This window comes from Anabrus simplex, chromosome 1, assembly GCF_040414725.1.
Source record: "Anabrus simplex isolate iqAnaSimp1 chromosome 1, ASM4041472v1, whole genome shotgun sequence".
Classification (NCBI taxonomy): domain Eukaryota; kingdom Metazoa; phylum Arthropoda; class Insecta; order Orthoptera; family Tettigoniidae; genus Anabrus; species Anabrus simplex.
Window position 1 is genome coordinate 1229359203 of NC_090265.1, and position 23425 is coordinate 1229382627.

At 37.7% G+C, this 23425-nt stretch overlaps 1 protein-coding gene across 1 annotated transcript in view; it reads left to right on the plus strand.

Moving 5' to 3' along the window:
* The window catches only part of cdi (center divider), a 749111-nt gene extending 726447 nt beyond the window's left edge, over positions 1-22664 (plus strand). Inside the window, exons 5-8 of the mRNA XM_067152029.2 lie at positions 12252-12340; positions 12554-12806; positions 14117-14408; positions 19504-22664. Of these exons, the coding sequence (XP_067008130.1) occupies positions 12252-12340; positions 12554-12806; positions 14117-14408; positions 19504-21365 (2496 nt within the window). The 3' untranslated portion in view covers positions 21366-22664. The remainder of the gene's footprint in view (positions 1-12251; positions 12341-12553; positions 12807-14116; positions 14409-19503) is intronic.
* Positions 22665-23425: the final 761 nt, after the last annotated feature.

Below are 23425 nucleotides of genomic sequence, written 5' to 3' on the forward strand. Positions count from 1 at the left end.
AGTCTGGATGACCTGATGCAGGCAAGTCTCACTGTACCACTTAGCAGCAACTGTCCTTTGTGTTTCTAGCACAACCCGAGTCAGGATGCCCCGTTTAGTGAAGAATACTGCAATCATTCTTTTCTTCACTGACCTTGACTTTCGTACAGTCACAGGAGTACCTTCATCTTCAAACAGCCACACCTTGTTCTGGGATTTTGTTGGGACATCGTAATAATAAAGCCAAGTTTCGTCACCTGTAATGATGCTATTGACGTTACGCGAAGTCCCATTTTGAAACTACTTTAGCATTTCTCGGCACCATTTCACTCGATGTGCCCTTTGTTCCTCTGAAAGTGAATGGGGCGCCTAAAGGGAACAAACCTTTCTAACATGGAGATGGTCGTGTAGAATTCAATGAATAGCTGGCGCAGGGATGTGGAGGGTCTCTTCTACCTGCCGATATGTCAATCGCCTCTCTTGCTGCAACATTTTCCTCACAGCTTCAATGTTTTCCTCAGTCACTGATTCAGACGGTCGCTCAGAACGAGGGTCGTCTTCAACCCCAAAATTTCCCCTCTGGAACTCTTTGTACCAGCGGAAAATTGTTGCCCGATGTGGACAGTCTTTCCCCAGCACAGGAGTCATTTCCTCCAGGCACTGGTCAACAGTAAATCCACGAGCAAAATTGTAGCGGATAATTGCGCGATATTCACCTTTAGACCACACTGACATCTTAACTTGCTTTCAGTCCCACTGCTTGGTAACAACTGGTGTGAAGGTCGCGCCTTGCTGTCTTCTAGACCGGTTTTTACCTCTCTTTTCATCCCTCACCGTAACAGGGCTGTCCAGCCAACCGTTTTTGCATATTGCAAAACTTTCCCAGTGGCCTTTGTATATAACGGTCAGATAGACAACGCTGCTACAGTACAAGAGCACATCATCATCAGTGCCACAGAAACGATATGACCTTACCGAAGAAAATCATACGCATGGTTTAACGAATCATGTTATAGAGCAAGACGATTAGCCCTCCAAAAGCTTCATTATGCCATGATCACTCTATCCAAAGAAGACTTGGAGTATTCTAAAGAAAGAAAAGAATACAAAGATCTCAAATTAAAATTAAAATATTATGAAGAAACAGCAGAAAAAAAAATATCGAAGAGGCAGAGAAAGACCCATACATAGCCCTCAAGAAAAAGAATCCGATGTTCCCAAGGGACATCCATATGGAAACTTGGACCCAACACTTTAGCAAAGTTTTGACAGCTAAGGACACGAGGCCACTCAAGGAAACATTAGATACAGAAGGTCGGATTGCAATTGAAGCATTTACTATACAAGAAGTAAAGGCAGTAATCTCATGCTGAACCGGATAATACGAGGGTCGAGTCATAAGTCATGGCAACTATTTTTTTTCTGGTGATGATGATGCTTGTTGTTTAAAGGGGCCTAACATCGAGGTCATCGGCCCCTTTTTTCTTTTCTTTTTTTCTCTCGCGAACAGGAGACAACACGGAAAAATCTAAGATATCCATTTGGAAATATAGGGCATATACTTATGCATAGTGCCTGAAGACAAATTCTGACTTAAGGAGATTCTCGTATGAAAGTGACAGAACACCGGCCATTGGTAAACATTGTTTTATTATGGAATAGACGGCAAATACACAAAACTACGTACAAATGACAGGTCTTCACTGGTTACAGACCTTCGAAATAATCACCCAAGGTTTCCACTGTGCGTTGTCAGCGGTGGGGCAGGCGCTGGATACCATTCTCTGCATGTGTATCGCTAACGTGTGACACCTCTGTCCGAAATGCTGTTACGATGTCCCCTTTGTTAGCAAACTGTTGTCCAAGTAATGGCTTCTTGACTTTGGGGATTAGATCAAAGTCGCACACCTAATGCTTCCCGCAGCTCTGCGTGGCATTGGCGTGCATTTCTGCCACAGAGAACTGCTATTTTAATATACGATCGTTGCTCCTGCTTGTTGACTTCCATTTCGTAACGCTTTCACTCACACACTGAATTTGGGGGCATGCTTAGACCTACACTGTTGTTTACATACACCATCTATACTGAAATTCAGGTCAAGAGCTTAGAAAAAGTATCCTTCCGCACGTGAACACGTCCCTTCTCCCTTCCCGTCTTCGTCTCCGTTCTCCATCTCCGCCACAACCAGCTTATTATTAACGTCGTGCGTCTATCTGACAAGTACTTCATTCTCAAATAGAAAAGCATCAGCATCTATTCCGCCTCTTAAAGACAAATCCTAAATCCGTCATCAACCTCCGAATTGTACTCTCACTGAAATTAGGTAACTCGGCATCCTTATTTACTGCAGTTGTCACTTTCTTGACAGTCGGAATTTCGTTCTTAAGAAAAAACTGTGTACTTTTCTCCGAACGCCACTTAAAAAACAAAATCACAATATTTTGTGACACACGAACTCTCTTCCCTTTGGACGCCGGTCGACCTTTCGCTGGAGACTTGGATTTTCCGTGGAGTTCAAATTCCGCACGAGCGGCGTAAACACTGCGCGGTCTTTTTCCACGTCTTCCACAGTCCACAGCGGATTCTCATCTCGTAGGCTACTGTACACATTTAAAACAATTTGTTTAGATTTTCTACTTAATTTGTCTCCACTTTTATTTGCCTTAAAGTATTTCACAGAGGACTCGAGCGTCACTGCATCACACACGTCTTTCTCACAGCTGGCAGCCATTATAAATACCGTACTGAACATACTGTTGCAGTGCAGCCAGTATTGCCAACTGTTTTCTTGGATCCATCTTCAACGTCGCAAATAGTATGCGAACTTATCAGCAACGAAATGAACTCGAACAAAGCTTACTAAGTACACGGTGCAATGAGATATCAATCTCATGTTAAATAATTATTATTTTCCTACATACTCCACTTATAACAGCAACTATTCATAGCCATCTATATATGAAATATAAGAGTTGGTAACGAGCCCGAATAACATACAATCTGTGATATATTTTCCATATTTATACAGGGCAAAAACTTTTAATTCGTCAAGTCAGTTCACCAGAATATATAACCAAACTGAAGGAAGCTCCTGACGTCAGGAACGAGTAACAAACCTAGGGAACTATTTGGCGCTGCGGAAGCCTTTTCACCTACCAGAAGTCTGACTAACATCAAAGGGACCGCTAAATATCTGGACAGACCTGTTCAACGAATGCTTGTCACAGGGAAGGATTCCTGAGCGATGGAGAACTTCGAGGATCAAGACGTTATATAAAGGGAAGGGCAACATCAGCGATCCATACTCATATATATGTATAGCATTAGAGTGCACCATCCTTAAAATTCTAACAAAAAACTCACGGAGAGGTTAACATCCTTAGTCGACAAGTACATCCCAGAGGAACAATTCGGCTTTAGAAAGAGCCATTCAACATAACAAGCAGTAAAATGCCTCTAAAATGACATCCAAGAAGCACCCAGATACTCAAAAGGGAAACTTCATACGGTGTTTATAGAATACACGAAAGCGTTCGACACAATTCACCGTAGAAAACTGATAGCCAAACTTCAGGGCTTTATAGGAAAAACTAATTCAATATATAGATTAATCAGAGATATTATGACAAAGAATAGTGTTCAGATTGACTATACGGTTTCGTTATCTGGCCCAATCGTTCAGACAACTGGATTACTTCAAGGAGATCCCCCAAGTCCACTTTTGTTCAATATAGCAACATATGATGTAATACAGGCAACGAAAACAGATGGAGTGAACATTCATGTGCAGATGACATAGTTATGGCATCCGGCTCACAGAAATCCTTACAAGAAGCATTTGGTCGACTAGTAGTATGGGCTCGTTCCAACGATCTAAGTTTGAACAGAACGAAAATTGTGATGATGACATTTAAAAAAGGGGGCAAACAAGCAGCAACAGCATCCGACTCAATCTTCATGGAAGGTCAACCACTAACTATTGTGAAGAGATTCAAATATTTAGGAATAACACTGCAACAACAAGGGTTCATATACACGGCCCATATCAGGGACAGAGTTGCAGGTGCGGTAATCGCAATGAATGATATAAAAAAACGTGACAGAACTTTCTTTGGCAATAGCAATGAAACATTTTAAAGCTAAAATAATTCCCCTTCCTCACATATGGAATCTGTAATGTCTGGGAATACCTAACGAAGAGCAATCTTAAGGACTTGGAAAAAGTTAAGTCGATGTTTCTAAAGCATGCACTATGTCTGTCGAGCTTTTCGCCTTTGAGGATCGCCTATGAATTGAGCAGAGAACCCATGCTGCTGGAAGACCTACGCTTACATCTACCATTACCACCCACGCCAGCATACGAAAATATCATTGTCGAACATCAAAATTAAAAAAGCAGAAATATGGGAAGATTTTTACATCACAGACGTTATGACAAGCAAGGACTGGAAAGGAACCAACTACACTTTCAGACATCTAGTGACCAGATTCGCAGTTCATGGATTCCACGTCAAGATATGTGTCAACTCCCGTTTTTATTATCCAAATGAAGAATGTAAGTGTTTACTGTGTGAAAAACTATGTGGGAAATTTCATGTGTTGGAAAGTAAGAAACGCTCGGTGTCACTGTAGAAGTTTTGCACCAGTGAAGACTAATAATTCTCTGCGTAATTATTATCATGGCCACCGACTGCAATGAAGTAATTATTATTATTATTGTGACTGATACTGCTTTACAAGTCACAAGAAGTTAAATGTTCAAGGTAATTGCTAGGATTTTAACAAGAGTAATAATATCCTTTTTTGAGGTTACAGTCAAAAAATGCTACACAACTGTCCGACTAATCCTTTTCAAATTTAAGTAGGCTAACTACCATTCGAATTTATACGACAATCCAATTTGAAATGTGTAGTAGACTAGCAAGATACCCGTGCTTTGCTACGGTATTATACTGAAATTTATAATTGAATGCTTATTGTTTTATATATAATCCGCCGAAATTCGCGATCTGACTCGTTTTCTGAGAGAATCCGCCAAAATTCGCGATCTGACTCGTTTTCTGAGAGAATCTGCCAAAATTCGCGATCTGACTCGTTTTCTAATAGATTGCGGCAAGTTTCCTCCCATTCTTTCCAGCAATCGATTTCATACTTCCCAGGCTAGGTCCAGGTATTCCACCCGGTCAGTTGGGTCCCTAAATCTTTGCCATCCTTTCCTATAAGAATTTTCAATATGGATCAAATCCTTCAGGAGATCCGGCGTGGTGTCGTCTTGGGTGCCTTGGCGGTACTGAACCCGCGGCCGGGACTGCGTTCTTAATCATTACCCGTCCACGGCCCGTTTCCAGCGTGGTCCGCACATTTGACGCCGGTCCAGAACATTATTATTATTATTATTATTATTATTATTATTATTATTATTATTATTATTATTATTATTATTATTATTATTATTATTATTATTATTATAGATGTTCTGGACCCCACAGCAAGATGTAAGACCGCTACTTGGCGGTAAATTACATCTGCTGCCATTGTCATTGTTGACAATGTGACCAGCACCATTGTCGCGCAAAGGCAAGTGTGCGGGATTTCTGGCGATACGAATGACATACTTCCGTGCATTATTGACCTTATTATAGAGGTGAACAATTTGACGGCCAATCTCATTCCTATCGTTTATTTCAAATGTGTTTACATTTTTATTTATATGTCAGGAGAATCTACTGTAATCTAGGAAAAAACGAACCCAGGGAAGATTAAAAATGATCGTTTATGATCAGAATACGTAGATCGAAAATCTACAGCCTGTTTCCAGTCATTCGACAGGGTTAGGAATGGAATGAATAAAGCCCCCCATCTAGCGGCGACAATAGGAATTGTGCCGGCTGCCGAAGCCTGTCTCACTCCTCTGGGGCAATGATTAATGAATGACAAATGAAATGAAATGATATTGGACAGTGTTGCAGGAATGAATGATGACAGGGAAAACCGGAGTATCAGGAGTAAAACCTGTCCCGCCTCAGTTTTGTCAAGCACGAATGTCACATGGAATGACCGGGATTTGAACATCGGAACCCAGTTGTGAGAGGCCGGAGCGCTGCCGCCTGAGCAGCGGAAACTCCTTATAAGGACATTATGAACAGTAAAATCAATTGGTCTCACCTCCTTTTACACTCCACCGCCGTTTATTAATTCCCCCCCCCCAAAAAAAAAAGTTAAAAGAAGGCGTGTTTCCTTATGTTTAAAGGAGATTCCAAACACCAATGTTCACGTCTATTACCTTCAGTTTTCAGATATAAGTACCCCCATAAAAATAATTCACTTTTTCACTTCCTTTCACACTCCTCTCCTCCCCCCCCTCCCAGTAAGTGAATTTTCCGGCAAAAAATACTTGTTTCTTTAATAGTAAAAGATCTTCTAAACACCAATTATCACGACTCGAACTTTTTCAGTTTTTGATTTATGTGTCCTCAGGAAAGGAATTCCTTTTCACTCCCGCCCCCCAAGATGATTTCCGCCACGAAACGCGTTTTTCTTTATTTTTAAAGGAGATCCAAATACCAGTTTTCACGTCTCTAACAACTTTAGTTTTCATTAGATGCAAGTATTCTCATACAATTAAGTCAATTAATTTTTCAATTCTTTCACCCCCCCCCCCCTTTCATTGGATTTTCGGAGAATTCGTGTTTCTTTACTTTTAAAGCAGATTCAAAATACCAAATTTCACGCCTGTAATATCTTCATTTTTTAGATATCAGTAGCCTAATTAAAATAATTCAACACCATTTTCAGTCACTTTTACCCCCCCCTCCAACCTAGTGGTATTTCCGAAAACTAAAAATACACGTTTCTTTATTTTTAATAGAGATAAAAAAAATACCATATTTCACTTCTGTAACATGTTCAGATTTTTGAGAAATAATGTAGAAATTCTCATTTTAAAATTTCACCCCCTTTTTAGTTCCCCTTAAGTGGAGTTTCCAAAAACAAATCACCTATGTTTCTTTACATTTACAGGAGATTCAAAATACCACTTTGTACATCTGTAAAATTTTACGTTTCTCAGATATTCTGTAGATATAGTATTTCAAAAAATTCACCCCAATTTGTCACTCCTGTTTAACCGCCATTAATTGGATTTTCCAAAAGCAAAAAAATGTGTTTATTTTTAAAGGAGATCCCATATACATATTTTCAGTTCTGTAATATCTTCAGTTTCTGAGATATATGTATCTTCATTAAAGGCATTCAACCCATTATTCACCGTTTTACACCCCTCCTATTGGAATTTACAGAAAAAAAAAAAAAAATACGTGTTCCTTTATTTGTAAAGGAGATTCTAAATATCAATTTTTACATTTGCAAACTTTTAAAGTTTTGAGATATAGATACACTCATTTTAAAATTTCACCCCCTTTTCACCACCTTAGCGACGGAATATCCAAAAATCCTCTCTTAGCGAGCCCCTACATCTTAATATGAATGTATCCCCAAAATTTCATTTCTTTATGTCCAGTAGTTTTGGCTTGGCGATGATGAATCAGTCAGTCAGTCAGTCAGTCAGTCAGTCAGTCAGTCAGGACAAGTTATTTTATATATATATATATATATATATATATATATATAGATATGAACATTTCTGTGGCCATGTTCCACACGTTAGTTCACAGTAGTTAACGAGAACGGGAACAGGAATTTTGAAGTAAACTTAACCTAACATTTTGCAACGAGCTGGAAGTTGAGTGTATATTACAGTTCGGTGAAGTTGCGACTTGAAACAACGTGATAATTTCTTATTAAAAGGTGTTCTTTTCCTGTTATGTTAGGTTAAGAGTATTTGACTTGTGAACCGGACTTTTAGTTCAGGTTAAATAAAAAATAACAGAGTTGTTCTTCACAAGTTGTCATTGATTCAAAAAATGGTGGATACCTGATTTGGCGACATGATTCAGAACGAACGAGGAAGCAAGGAACGAGTTGTGGCTGCCATCTCTCGATGCAGCTTTCGATTCAAAAACGAGTTGATTCATTTCGTTCAGTGAATCAAGAGTGAATCGTGATTCAATCGTTCAGTGCAATGATTAGTTCATTATGATACACTCGTTCAGAATCTCCCCATCTCTAATTATGTCTACTGTGTTTGATTAAGCCTTTCCAAGTTATCAAAATATTCCAGTGACAGTTATTTGTTTTACTCCAAATTTTTTTTTTTTTTCATCTAGGTACAATTCCCTCTCTACACCAGTCCTTGTTTAGAGCCATTTGTCATACTCCTTTTTAAGTTTAAAAACTGCCCTCACATTATCATTCCACAAAGATGTTCACTTTTTCCCATCTTCACACACACTGTTAATTGTTTTTAGTACTGGTACATAAGAATTTTGTTAGGATTGGTATGTAAAGAATTTGTGAGAAATAATTTTCTTTTCAGCATTGTGGAGATTGTGCACAAAATTGCTGGCAACACATTTAATATTGTCCTCATTGTTTTGAAAAACCTTACTGATTTGTCATACCGGTATGGCTTATGAACTCTCCATCTTCAGGCATTTTGTTAACATTTACAGGGAGTATTATTAAACTGAGCGCTTCTCTTAATTTCTTGTGTCAGAAGACATTTTCATTAAACGTGACCAAAGCCCAGCCTAAAATTCAACTACATTCAAGTAATCATTAGATATTATTTTTAGTCAACAACTTTAAGATGGTTCATGTTTGTGGGTTACTGTAGTCACGTCCTAGTTCGTGAACCATGGGCAACGGCTGAGTGGCCTAGTAAGTGGTCCTGAGAGTCGGGATACCAGTTGTTATGGAATGGGAGTGGGCATCTCGGACATATTCTGAGTCGTGGCCCTCCTTGTGCTCAGGCGGCCAGGACTACACAATTCACCGGTGGTCCATAACCCGTTAGAGGAGAGATCCTCACTTGGACTATGTGCAAGTAGGGCAGCATCCTGCTTCATGAATTTACCGAGCTCAGAACACTTTAAGCAAGCCTCGGACCTATGGGAGTAATGGAGTCCCACTCCCATTTGACAGGCGAGGGACTCCTTGGAAACAACTTGGCGAACGAAATGGAATTCGATGGGGAGCTATCAATATTAATGGGGCTTATGGAAGAAAGAAGGTAGAACTTGCTGAGTCTGCAAAGAGGATGCATCTGGATGTGCTAGGAGTAAGTGATATTCGGGTAAGGGGAGATAAGGAGGAAGAGATAGGAGATTATAAAGTGTACTTGACGGGTGTTAGAAAGGGAAGGGCAGAGTCTGGGGTAGGGCTCTTTATCAGGAATACCATTGCACGCAACATAGTTTCTGTTAGGCACGTAAGTGAGCGAATGATGTGGGTAGATTTGTCAGTGGGAGGAATTAGGACAAGAATTGTGTCCGTGTATTCACCATGTGAGGGTGCAGATGAGGATGAAGTTGACAAGTTTTATGAAGCATTGAGTGACATCGTGGTCAGGGTCAACAGCAAGGATAGAATAGTGCTAATGGGCGATTTCAATGCGAGAGTTGGGAATAGAACTGAAGGATACGAAAGGGTGATTGGTAAATGTGGGGAAGATATGGAAGCTAATGGGAATGGGAAGCGTTTGCTGGACTTCTGTGCTAGTATGGGTTTAGCTGTTACAAATACATTCTTCAAGCATAAGGCTATTCACCGCTACACATGGGAGGCTAGGGGTACCAGATCCATAATAGACTATATCTTAACAGACTTTGAATTCAGGAAATCTTTTAGGAATGTACGAGTTTTTCGGGGATTTTTCGATGATACAGACCATTATCTGATCTGTAGTGAACTAAGTATCTCTAGGCCTAGGGTAGAGAAAGTGAAATCTGTCTGCAAACGAATAAGGGTAGAAAATCTCCAGGATGAGGAAATTAGACAGAAGTACATGGATATGATTAGTGAGAAGTTTCGAACAGTAGACAGTAAGCAGGTTCAGGATATAGAAAGTGAATGGGTGGCATACAGGGATGCTGTAGTAGAAACAGCAAGGGAATGCCTAGGAACAACTGTGTGTAAAGATGGGAAAAGGCGAACATCTTGGTGGAATGATGAAGTGAGAGCAGCCTGTAAACGTAAAAAGAAGGCTTATCAGAAATGGCTCCAAACAAGGGCCGAGGCAGACAGGGATTTGTACGTAGATGAAAGAAACAGAGCGAAAGAAATACTTGTTGAATCCAAAAAGAAGTCATGGGAAGATTTTGGTAATAACCTGGAAAGGCTAGGTCAAGCAGCAGGGAAACCATTCTGGACAGTAATAAAGAATCTTAGGAAGGGGGGGAAAAAGGAAATGAACAGTGTTTTGAGTAATTCAGGTGAACTCATAACAGATCCCAGGGAATCACTGGAGAGGTGGAGGGAATATTTTGAACATCTTCTCAATGTAAAAGGAAATCATCATGGTGGTGTTGCAAACAGTCAAGGTCATGGGGAGGAGGAAAATGATGTTGGTGAAATTATGCTTGAGGAAGTGGAAAGGATAGTAAATAAACTCCATTGTCATAAAGCAGCAGGAATAGATGAAATTAGACCTGAAATGGTGAAGTATAGTGGGAAGGCAGGGATGAAATGGCTTCATAGAGTAGTAAAATTAGCGTGGAGTGTTGGTAAGGTACCTTCAGATTGGACAAAAGCAGTAATTGCACCTATCTATAAGCAAGGGAACAGGAAGGATTGCAACAACTATCGAGGTATTTCATTGATTAGTATACCAGGCAAAGTATTCACAGGCATCTTGGAAGGGAGGGTGCGATCAGTCGTTGAGAGGAAGTTGGATGAAAACCAGTGTGGTTTCAGACCACAGAGAGGCTGTCAGGATCAGATTTTCAGTATGCGCCAGGTAATTGAAAAATGCTACGAGAGGAATAGGCAGTTGTGTTTATGTTTTGTAGATCTAGAGAAAGCATATGACAGGGTACCGAGGGAAAAGATGTTCGCTATACTGGGGGACTATGGAATTAGAGGTAGATTATTAAAATCAATCAAAGGCATTTATGTTGACAATTGGGCTTCAGTGAGAATTGATGGTAAAATGAGTTCATGGTTCAGGGTACTTACAGGAGTTAGACAAGGCTGTAATCTTTCACCTTTGCTGTTCGTAGTTTACATGGATCATATGCTGAAAGGTATAAAATGGCAGGGAGGGATTCAGTTAGGTGGAAATGTAGTAAGCAGCCTGGCCTATGCTGACGACTTGGTCTTAATGGCAGACTGTGCCGAAAGCCTGCAGTCTAACATCTTGGAACTTGAAAATAGGTGCAATGAGTATGGTATGAAAATTAGCCTCTCGAAGACTAAATTGATGTCAGTAGGTAAGAAATCCAACAGAATTGAATGTCAGATTGGTGATACAAAGCTAGAACAGGTCGATAATTTCAAGTATTTAGGTTGTGTGTTTTCCCAGGATGGTAATATAGTGAGAGAGATTGAATCAAGGTGTAGTAAAGCTAATGCAGTGAGCTCGCAGTTGCGATCAACAGTATTCTGTAAGAAGGAAGTCAGCTCCCAGACGAAACTATCTTTACATCGGTCTGTTTTCAGACCAACTTTGCTTTATGGGAGCGAAAGCTGGGTGGACTCAGGATATCTTATTCATAAGTTAGAAGTAACAGACATGAAAGTAGCAAGAATGATTGCTGGTACAAACAGGTGGGAACAATGGCAGGATGGTACTCGGAATGAGGAGATAAAGGCTAATTTAGGAATGAACTCGATGGATGAAGCTGTACGCATAAACCGGCTTCGGTGGTGGGGTCATGTGAGGCGAATGGAGGAGGATAGGTTACCTAGGAGAATAATGGACTCTGTTATGGAGGGTAAGAGAAGTAGAGGGAGACCAAGACGACGATGGTTAGACTCTGTTTCTAACGATTTAAAGATAAGAGGTATAGAACTAAATGAGGCCACAACACTAGTTGCAAATCGAGGATTGTGGCGACGTTTAGTAAATTCTCAGAGGCTTGCAGACTGAACGCTGAAAGGCATAACAGTCTATAATGATAATGTAATGTATGTATGTATGTAACAACTTTAAGAAAGGTAGTTGTTAATGTTCCAGAACTTTGTAGTATAAATTGCATCCATATTGCCCTTGTTAATGTTTTCTATGCCCCCCCCCCACCATAGCTTCACTCGAAGGTTGGAGTTTTACCTATAGGAAACAGTGTGGGGTTGTTTTTTCATTAATCATAAAAATGATGAAGGGATTTTATTTCCTTCACATCACTTTAATGAAATCTTATTCTGTTTTGCACAGAATGTCCTGATCAGAAAAAATGAAGAAACTGGTGAAATGATAGCTGTGGTGGGAGATTTTGGATTGGCAGCTAAAATACCTGATCCATTGTAAGTATATCTCTAAAGTCTATTGACTTTTCATGTGAAGGAATTTTGAACTATTTTTATTACACTTAAAGTAAATTAAATCTTGCTTGTACTACATATAATAGCCATAGGAATTGATATATAGATTAGGTTGTATTTTGACCATTATGCTCCCCTTTTTAACTATCTGTCTGAGACGTCATTGTATATTTAAAAGTAATATTTTGTTTATAGGTGTAAATATCGGTTACCTACAGTAGGCTCTCCTTACTGGATGTCTCCTGAGTGTCTCAAGGGTCAGTGGTATAATGAGAAGTCGGATGTATTCTCTTATGGCATTGTCCTTTGTGAAATGATTGCTCGGATTGAAGCTGATCCTGATATTCTTCCTCGAACTGAGAACTTCGGTCTGGACTACCTGGCATTCAGTGAAATGTGCGGTTCCTGTCCACCAGAGTTCCTTAAGTTAGCTTTCTCCTGTTGCACGGTATGAAACTATTTTTATTTTACCTCTTCATTATTTTTCTCTTGGTATCAAGCGTGTTGGCTATGCAGTTTGTGTCATGTAGCTGTGAGCTTGCATTTGAGAGATAGTGGCTCCAATGTCAGCAGCCCTAAAGATGGTTTTCCATGGTTTCCCATTTTCACACCTTAATTAAAGCCATGGTTGCTTCCCTCCCAGTCCAAGCCCTGTCCTATCCCATTGTTGCCATAAGACCTGTCAATATCAGTGTGATGCAAAGAAAAACAAAATATCAACAACTTGGGATATGTTTAAAATGTAGAAATTAAAAGTAAAAATTAACATGGGGCTGTGAGAATTTCTAAAAATGAATAAAAGTTTATTTTTGCTCTTGGAGAACAGTAAATTGTTTTGTTATAAATTTATCCTTCAAATAAAAAGAAGGAAGATAATGTTGTTATGGGCATTTTCTCTATTTATTTTCAAGTTGGTATGAATTTATAAGTACAACTCATGATATAATGTTGCTGTGAAAGCTCTCTGGTTCATCTATTTCATATTACTATTAGTACACATGGAATTATTTCTATTAAGTTATACATAACTGAAAACATTTCCCACCTATGTGATATTTTCTTGTAGGGTACTAGCTCTCTAAATGAGTTACTGGGAATAATGCAAGTCATATAAGAATGCATTTGAGCCCTTAATATAGCAACATTTATCATTAACATCAAACATCTTTAATGCCTGCTTTAAAAAATTCCACTCCTTGCAGTTCTCTTCATAATATGGATATAATACCTTGTGATACATTTTATTTGGTTTAGTTTCATGTTTAGTTTATAGATATTTAGATGAGGATCTATGTGATCTAATACATCTACTGTAAAATCTTTTGGGAAATGGATGCAGTAAGACTGTAATGTGTGTGCTTTTAAAGAATCTTGTTGGTCCTACATTCCTTTTATACAAATTTGCAGATTTGTTTTCCCATTGTACATTGTAATTATTGACATTTTTGTTACTCTGTGTGTTAAGACACAACTGTCATTTGTTTTTATTTGTCATACTTTAAAATTTGAGTCATTTTAAACCAACACACTGAAATAATTACTCATTTCCTTGGGCATAGAGAGTGTCAAGCTTACTGGTACTAAGTAAATTAAATCAGCCCCACTTGAATATTCCATTAAAATGTAAACCATGGTGAAAGTTTTGTTGTCAACCCTAAATATTATTTGAGTCTTGGTGTAATTCATCTCATATATTTTATTCTAAAAATGTAAAGAAATGTTTGTTCTCTCGCTCATAAAATTGATAATTTGTTTCAGTTTGAACCGAAAAGCCGTCCATCATTTTCTGATATTGTCATCCGCCTAGAAAAGATAATAAAAGATTATGAGACTGCCCTTGAACTGTCTCAGAAGCAGCAGCAGTTACAACAGTTGCAGCAACAGCAGCAACAAGATTCTCTTAGTTCGTTACCAATCGAAAAATTGTTGCTTTCTGCGCTAGAGGATCGCACTGGTTCTATTACTGGTGTTCTAGCACGTAGTGAAGAAGTAATCCCTACTGCCAGTGTTGCTGCATCAGAGAATACCGAAGCCACACGTCAAAGAAAATGTAAGTTGAATGGTTCATGTTCTCTTAAGAAACTTACCTTTATTGAATACAGAATATTTTCATCAACCTTTGAGAGACTATGGCCGGGTAAATTATTTTTCTCTAAGAAAAGAGGCCGGTCTCAACAAACTTACTCATAAACACTTTTAATTTATTTTAAGTTCTTGCATTTAATTATCATAGTTATTAACAAGTATGGCATAATCTCGTCTGCACCGGTAGTTTTGCTTATCTTGGAGATGAAAGATGGTTTTGTAGTTTTAAGGTGGATGCATCACCAACACTTCAACTGAAGATGCGAAGTGTTGCATTCATATTAGCATTATACACTTGTTACTTAACAAAAAAAAAAAAAAAAAAAAAAAAAAAAATTCTGATTTTGAAACAAGCACTTACACACTGCAATGTGAACTTGCGATGAGACAGAATTCACAATGGTTATTCAGTATTGAGAATCAGATAGACTGTCAAAATCTTCAGTGAAGGTAAAAAAGAAAAATTGTTTTTACTTTCCAGTTAATTGGTCACAGATATCTGCAAAACAGGTGTTAGCATGAATGTTATTTCAGTCAGTTTTGAGAAAAGAGGACTGTCAACCCATTATTGTAATCGGCTTGCTGGCAATTTTTATTATTGGTCATAAACAGCGGTAATCCCTTTCCTGAATGCTGAAAGATTTCAATGTCTGAAAATTCCCAGTTACTCAATTGGCTTGGTCACTGACATTTGCTACACAGATGTTATTTAGTTAGATTTTACAGTTTAGAGAAGACCTGGCTGGATCTTACAAGGGCACCCATGTGATAATTTGTATGGGGGACCTAAACCTCGGGGTATGTAATATTTTTTAATTTTTTGGAAGGTGAATGGCGACTTGAGGGTAGCCATTAAAAAGTTCCGGTTCTGACCCAGTTAAAAACTTTGTCCTGTTATTAAAATACTAGGCCATTACTACTCTATAAAACATAAAGGCTAACACATTATTTTAACTGCTTTATTGCAGTGAATATTTAGCAACACAAATGCAGGAGCAGAGTCCTTATACTTTAATTCAGAAAAACTAAAAACGCACACCTCATAAGATTTTACACTGGTATTGATGTAAAAAGTAAACCGTAAGGTAAATTATTATGCACATGTTAGTTTATGGATTTGGCACTAATATTTATCCAAAAAAGCAAATTGTAAATTTCTTTTCTTCTTGCCGAACAAGTCAATCACTTTTTCCTCGAAACCAGGGCTTTTTGCTCTTTTCCTGTGGACATTAAGAAGGCACAACCTTGACAGACAGTCCTCGCCAGTAGTACATCTCAGCCACTTCTTCACTCTACGCAGGGTGCTGAAGGAACTCTCCACGGTGCAATTTGTGGGGGGCAGGGGGGGCAGGGGTATGGTTTGGTAGAATATAAGTAATCTCCTTACTGCTAGGTTAAACATAGTTTCTGGAAGTATATAATTGAGCTTTGTTTTTTCCGAACACTCCTTATTAGTCCAGACGTCATACCATAATCTGGCTTCTGCTTCCAAGTTGTCGATTTGATAAAAGTTTTGCAAACTTTTTATGTCCCTCATGAAATCTTTCTTCTCCTTTTTCATTAAATGTGGGTGAAGAATTCCACCTTTGAAAGGTATCTCTTTACTTTTTTAAAATCTTGTTGTAAGTGATGTGATTACAGAATCAATGTACGGATTGTAAAATGCCACTTTCAGATAGTCCTTGGGCGATGAGCACTGGACATTCATATTGCATCTGAGGGTCTGCCTTCCAACCAATCTTGGGATTTTTATGTCTATGTCAAGTTCCTTACAATCTTCTTTTACTGCCTCGAAAATGTTTCTGAATTAGTCATCGGTTTCTCTCTGCTTTTGAAAATTGGCTGGAAGGTCAGAGTTAACATATCTGTAGACTGAGTGGAGATCCATATCAGTATATTTCACTATTGGTTCTAGTTATGAAGATTACCTTGATATGATGTGCAGACAAATAATAAATGTAGTTGATGATGTTGCACTATCTAGTTGTCTGGCACGTGATCTAGTGTCTTCATTGTTTTCAGGGTTATTTGTAAGATGATTGAGACTATCCTTTATTGCCAAGAAGTTTTCTTTGAATACCCTTATTGATGTATATTTGTTTGACCACCTAGTTTCACAGAACACTGGAATGTCAGGTATTGTTTTCCTAAAGAACCTAATAACTTCTGTTATTGTTCCGACAGCGTTACGAATTTCCTGGACTCTGTTAAGGTCATTGACAACTAAGTTTAGTCTGCATGATGTGCAGTGGAAATAAAACAGCTGATGGATACTTTTCTCTAATCCTAGCCTGCACTCCATTTTCATGGCCTGCCATTATTGAACAGCCATCAAAGCCCAAGCCAATCAACTTATTCATATCAAGCCCCAAATTTTCAACAAATTTTAAAGTAGATGACGAAATTCCCTCAGAATCCAATGTAGTTAGCTCTGCAAATTCTAAAAATTATTCTTTTACAGTAAAGTTCAATTTCATGTCTACAAATCGTACTCCCACCGACTGTTATACTTTTCCACTAATGTCAGCCATTTCATCAGACAATAATGAAAACGCTGGTGATCTGTTTACCTCATCAACAATGCCATTGTAAACCAACTTAAGAATTTAGAGTTTTTTTTATTAGAAACAATAATATGCATTATTTTATTTGATAAAATATTATATCAAATGATTCTTCTCTTAGGAGAACGCTACAAGATATAAAAAAGATTTTATTATTAAATAACGATGTATTTACTAACCTCGTTTTTTACCACCCTGGTTGAAATAATTTTTATGCATTTCTATTGCAAGAAATTGCGAGATTCTATGCATTTCTAACAAAACTACTGACATACCTATGTACTTTTGGTTAGAAATGCGTAAAAATTTCTATTTTTTCTTCTACCGAAAAATCTAAATATGTATGGTAGTTTATTAAGCATTTCTAATGACAAAGTACAGAGGTGTGTCAAATGTCAGGAAAATTCTTAATTTCGTTAGAAATACGTACAAACTCATAATTTTTCGTAATAGAAATGCGTAGAAATTATTTTCACCAGGCCACCTCAAAAACTAGATCACTACTTTTGTCTTTGTAACTTAAGAAAATTTAATTTTTAAAGTTATTATTTAGAAGTGAAAAAATCAATTGAAGGTAACCTAAACAAGTACCATAATTAAAAGAAATTATCAAAAATTAATTAAAATCTATAATGTCGGTAACATGTATTTGCAATCCAGTGGGACATGCTCTTAAGTGCATTCAATACTCAACTTCAGAATATTTGAGTAATTGGTTCCACCGGGCGAGTTGGCCATGCGGATAGGGTCGCGCAGCTAAGAGCTTGCATTCGGGAGATAGTGGGTTCAAACCCCACAGTCGGCAGCCCTGAAGGTGGTTTTCGGTGGTTTCCCATTTTCACACCAGGCAAATAATATTATTATTATTATTATTATTATTATTATTATTATTATTATTATTATTATTATTATTGTTGTTGTTGTTATCTGTACTTCAAGAGGGAAATGTTTGAGTGATTCATACATGCACACTTTGACTTAAGAGGAGCATTCGGGAGATAGTAGGTTTGTTCAAGCTCCACTGTTGGCAGATTCTCAGGATTTTGATAGTTGGCATAGAGACTCTCGAGCAAGAAGAATTCCCATCCCTAACAATAAGATGTGATGACTTAGCATGACAAGCATGAATGTACTCATGGTTGCTGCAGTCAACAGGTTTACACTGCACAGTGTAGCCATTTATCCATGAGCTGTTGTGTAATTAATAATGTTATTTCTTTCACGCCCCACTAACGACTTTTATGGTTTTTGGAGAAGCTGAGATGCCAGAATTTAGTCCTGCTGGAGTTCTTTTACGTGCCAGTAAATCTACCGATTTGAGGCCGACGTATTTGAGCACCTTCATATACCATCGGACTGAGCCAGAATCAAACCTACGAAGTTTGGTTCAGAGGGCCAATGCCTCAACCATCTGAGCATTCAGCCCAGTGCACTGTTGTGTTATCTTGCAAGACTACTGACTGAGTTGGCCATGCGGTTAGGATGGTGCAGCTGTAAGCTTGCATTCGGGAGATAGTAGGTTTGTTCGAGCTCTACTGTTGACAGCCCTGAAGATGATTTTCCATGGCTTCCCATATTCACACCAGGCAAATGCTGGGGCTGTACCTTAATTAAGGCCACAGCTGTTTCCTTCCCACTTCTAGCTCTTTCCTATACCATCATTGCCATAAGACCTATCTGTGTCGGTGCGACGTAAAGTGGAAACGGTGCAACTTTATCTGTTTGGGGACAATGTCCACTATAGTTGTGTTCTTGTAGCTTGTACATATTGTTTTATTTGTAGTTATCATAGTTTAGGCAGAGACATTACAAATTCTCATAAGGCTGCATCATTTATTTGTTTTAATTTCTGTCACGAGGTAGTCAATTCAATACTCTAAGCAACCTAAAATATGGAATTATTCATAACAGTGTTTTAATAAAAGAAGTCATTAGTAAATATTTTAATTCACTCCTAAAACTATTACAATTAAAATAACTGCACTCTTGGAGTAACATAGCTCTCGTTCCTAATTATTAAATGTAGAGTTAGTAAATGTACCGCTGAAATTGATGTTCTTTTGCATACAAGAAAGCAGGCTTCTGTGAAACAGTGAAACAACATTTTTAGCAGCAGAAAATAAAATGTCTGGCATAAATAAAATGTTAAAATTTCCATCTCCAACTCTTACGCATTGAAAAATTATGCTTATTTATTCTGTATCTTCTTGTCAACCAGCATTATTGTCATTGATAAGACTTTTATTAATGCAGTGATGAATGCATTTATAAAATTAATTTTCAATTATTTAAACAACTAGAATTGCAATTCCTTTTGTAAAATTACTTAATTATCTTGTGAAAATTGGCTAAACTTTCATCTTTTGAATAAGTTCCTAAGTACTATGTTATTACATTAATAACTATTATGTTTGGTGATTAAACTGGATTTTATTTTTGTATTGTTACAATAACAAAGACGTGATTGGTTTTTCATGCTTACATTTTTCTTTCCAGTGAGTCATCGTCGTTCTCTCTCGGAGGATGTTGGCTGTATTGTCTTCCCACCACATACTGCTCCTAGTGATAAAGCTCGTTGTCACTTCATGTCAACCAGACAAAATCTTACCATTGGCGGTGATGGCGATGCTCCACTTGTGACAGCAAAGCACGTTGGTGAGAGTATGTGTAAACAAGATCCTCACTACAAGCCTATGCAGGGAGACAAAACAGTTCGAGCCAACCCTTTTGCAGCTCTATCACAGTTCAGAGGTGTAAAGAAAATTGTGGGTGGAATTAACAAAGGTGGGAGCCCTAATGCATATGTGTGCGGTCAAGGAGGAGACTTATTCTCTTCCTGTTTTGAGCTTCCATCTCCATTCTATGGACCAACTCCTCCAAGCACTCCAACCACAGAGATAGTGGATGGTGTTATTGATATACTATCACCTGATAACACTTCACTCTCTTATGTCAAATCTGAATGGCAAAACTATGTTGAAGAGAAGAGATCACTTTCTCCTCTTTGTGGGAGCACATCATCTAATTTACCAAAATTGAATCAGCCCTTATCTCTACCAGCCTCACCAACCTTAATGCGACGAAGACTGTTGACAAATTTTGTCCATTCACCAACACAAAATATATCTCCCATCAACAATGATATTGATGAAATTATACCAAAGAAACCTTCCACTTCTGAAGATGGAAACAATAATAGTCATTCAAATCACAAGCCCTTTGTTAAGAGAAGAGAAGTGATTGCCAGCTCGTTGTACACCCATCCTCTATTCAGTGCTAAGTTAGAACAAGAACAGAAAAATAATAGTCCTAGTAATGGGACAAATGGGCCAGGAATACAGCACCAAACCCTTCATCCTCATCCTTTATTGATAAATCAGAGAGTATGTTCCTCAAGCCTCAACCTTGCTGATCCTGGACTGCTACTTTCTGAGGATCCCCGAGGTGGTTTAGGTCTGCCTTCTTCTGCTTTAAGGAGGCGTGGATCTTGTGAATCAGGGTTTTTTAGTAGTGTTGGAGAGGATTTTACTGTGACTGCTGGAGATTTGCTGTTACCTTCTGATTTTGGAGGTATTAATACAAATCGAAACCATCATAATGCATCGTCTGCTACATTGTCATCTTCATCTGCTGCTTCTTCTTTATTCCTGCTCGATGATTCTGCAATATCTACAACGACAGTGAGTTCTCTCAGATCGGGCAGTGGAGAGCTAGGAGAGTTAGACGACCTGGGAGGTGCTGGTGCTTCTGGTGTGATGACCCGTAGCACACCTCACCATCATTCATTATTGTTTTCAGCTAAACGTTCATCATCCATCTACACAGACAGTTCTGAAGATATTTCTAGTTTAGGTGGGGGTGACTTGTCATACTGGGAAGATAGGAGTTTTAGTGGAATTGGTAGTCAGCCAAGGCAGATAAGCAAGATAGTGGAGTATTTTGAGCGAAAGCAACAGAGCACAGTTGGTTCAAGACTGTCAGAATCTACAGAAAATGGAACTTCTGTATGGGATATACCAGAGTCGCCTGTGTCATCAAAACACCAAAGAGATACTATGTTCCATCAAGCTGGATGTGCAAACAGAAGTTCGCCAGTGGATTTCGCGAGACGAATGGAGGGTGCTAGTTTAAATGATGCAATTAGATCATCGAAGATTGCACTACTGAGAAAATCACTTGAAAAAGTGACTACTACTCCACAGCAGGCTGCTGCGCAGGCACAAGGTTCAGTATTTTCATCATCTTTGCAGAGTGAACGATTATCTATATGTCCAAAACGAAATGTCAATGCCACCCAAAGGCTTATGATATGTGAAGGAGCTGTTCGTTCAAAACTACCCCTCTTTGATAAGAAATAAATAATTTTTACTGTCTGTTGATCTTTGTAGTGCATCTTCATTGGTCTAAGTACAATATTTTAAATAAAGAAGGATAATGATCAGAACAATGAAAGTAAAAACCAATACATATCTGCTGTTGTACACAAGTCTTAACAAGTTAAGTCTGCATTTCTATTATGTCACCAACTAATGTTTATGATTCTGCATCCACATATTTTCCATTAGTTCAAGTGAGTGAATTTATTTCCATGAAATTACTTTTACCATCTGAATATGAATTTGAGAAATTTGAGACCTCTATATACCAGATGCAATATTTTCCTTAAATGTAGACCTAAAATCAACACTGTGTTCCATTAATGTTTTGTTATTTAATTGGAAAACTTATATTGTACAGGAAATTTGTTAGTTGTTCATTTGGAGAATCTTTCTCATAACATCAGTGGCATTTATGTGGGATTGATTTGTATTTCTAGAACTCAAGATGTTGTTATGGTGTATTTCTATCCCATTCAGACTTGAGTTATTTATCTCAAATCTTCAAAATTACATTATATTGTATCTTCTTGTTGAGGAGGATGTAGTTGGGGAGAAACTTGTACTATGAACCGTTACAGAAAGAGCAAGTTTCAGTTAAGATTTAATATATGTTCTATCTCAAACAGAGACCTACTTAACCTTTTTAAGGTCACATATGAGATAGTTGTGTAAATACTGCATTATCTTTTGAGTTGAATTGCAATTTTTAAAGGAAAAGAAAGTATTAATGTTGAGATTTATTTCACTAGTTAACGCACACAGTTACCGAAATTTATAATAGTTTAATTCTAATTTTACTGGGTACCGGTACTTCAAAAATATATGTAACCTTTCAGTTCTTTATAGGAATTTTGATAATTGAGACAGTGATGTGGGAATATTAATATGCTGTATAACAATTTTCAAATGTAAATGTCTGATTTGTTATCCTACATTAATAAGGTAGCAATCCATTCTTTAACAGTGAAGATAACATATCATCACAGAAAGTGAATAAGGCGCGTCGTAGAAAATTATAATTGAAATTTGACTACCCACATTCACAATCTTAATGAGCTGTTTGAATTAATTTTACTTAATAAAAATTTAATATGTAGCTTATCATAGAGACTGTCCAACAATAAGTTTATCCCTTTCAGACCTGAAAGGAAACTAGAGGTGTGAATTTTTGTTTGTACATCAAAAACTGGCTAAAATGCTCCTAAATATATACATTTATAGTTTATTTTACAAAATAAAAATTAACATATAAAGAAAAAAAGCACCCACACCATTGTGCATGTCAGGACTTAATTCCCTACTTACAACAACAAATAATCAACTCAGTACATGTGAATATACATATGTAGGCCTACATGATGAAGTGTTCTATTTTACAGTATGGAATGATTTAAAACAACTGAAATCTTTGTTCAAACACAAGTATACATTACATTTCTTACACTGAGTACGAGTTTTGCTTTTACAGTCCTTTTGTCAGCAGCACCTTGCTGTCAGGTCTGAAAGAAACTGGAGATGTGAATTTTTGTTTGTACGTTAAAAACTTGCTAAAATGCTCTTAAATACATATGTTTATAGTTTATTTTATAAAATAAAAGCTATCATCTGAAAGACAGCACCCACACAATTGTGCGTGTCAGGACTTAATTCACTACTTACAAAAAACAAACAAAAAAAAAAATCAGCAGTACACATGTACATGACCAAATGTTGTTCTATTTTACTGTGTTGAACGATTTAAAACCATTAAAATCTTAGACATTACATTTCGTACATAGAGTAAAAATTCTGCGTTTTCAGTTCTTTTGGCGGCAGCACCCAGCACTCCAGTTTGCATTGTCTGTAGGGAAACCTAGCCTGCATAATTGTGCATATCAACTTTCAAAAACTCAGGGTATTACATACGATGGTGTATTTTCGCTATGTTCACTAAACAATTTACACACTTCATTGATTGCATTCTGATATTTAGTAAAGCTTCTAGATTAATATAGATGCAATAAATAAATAAATTAATTAATTAAATAAATAAATACTTT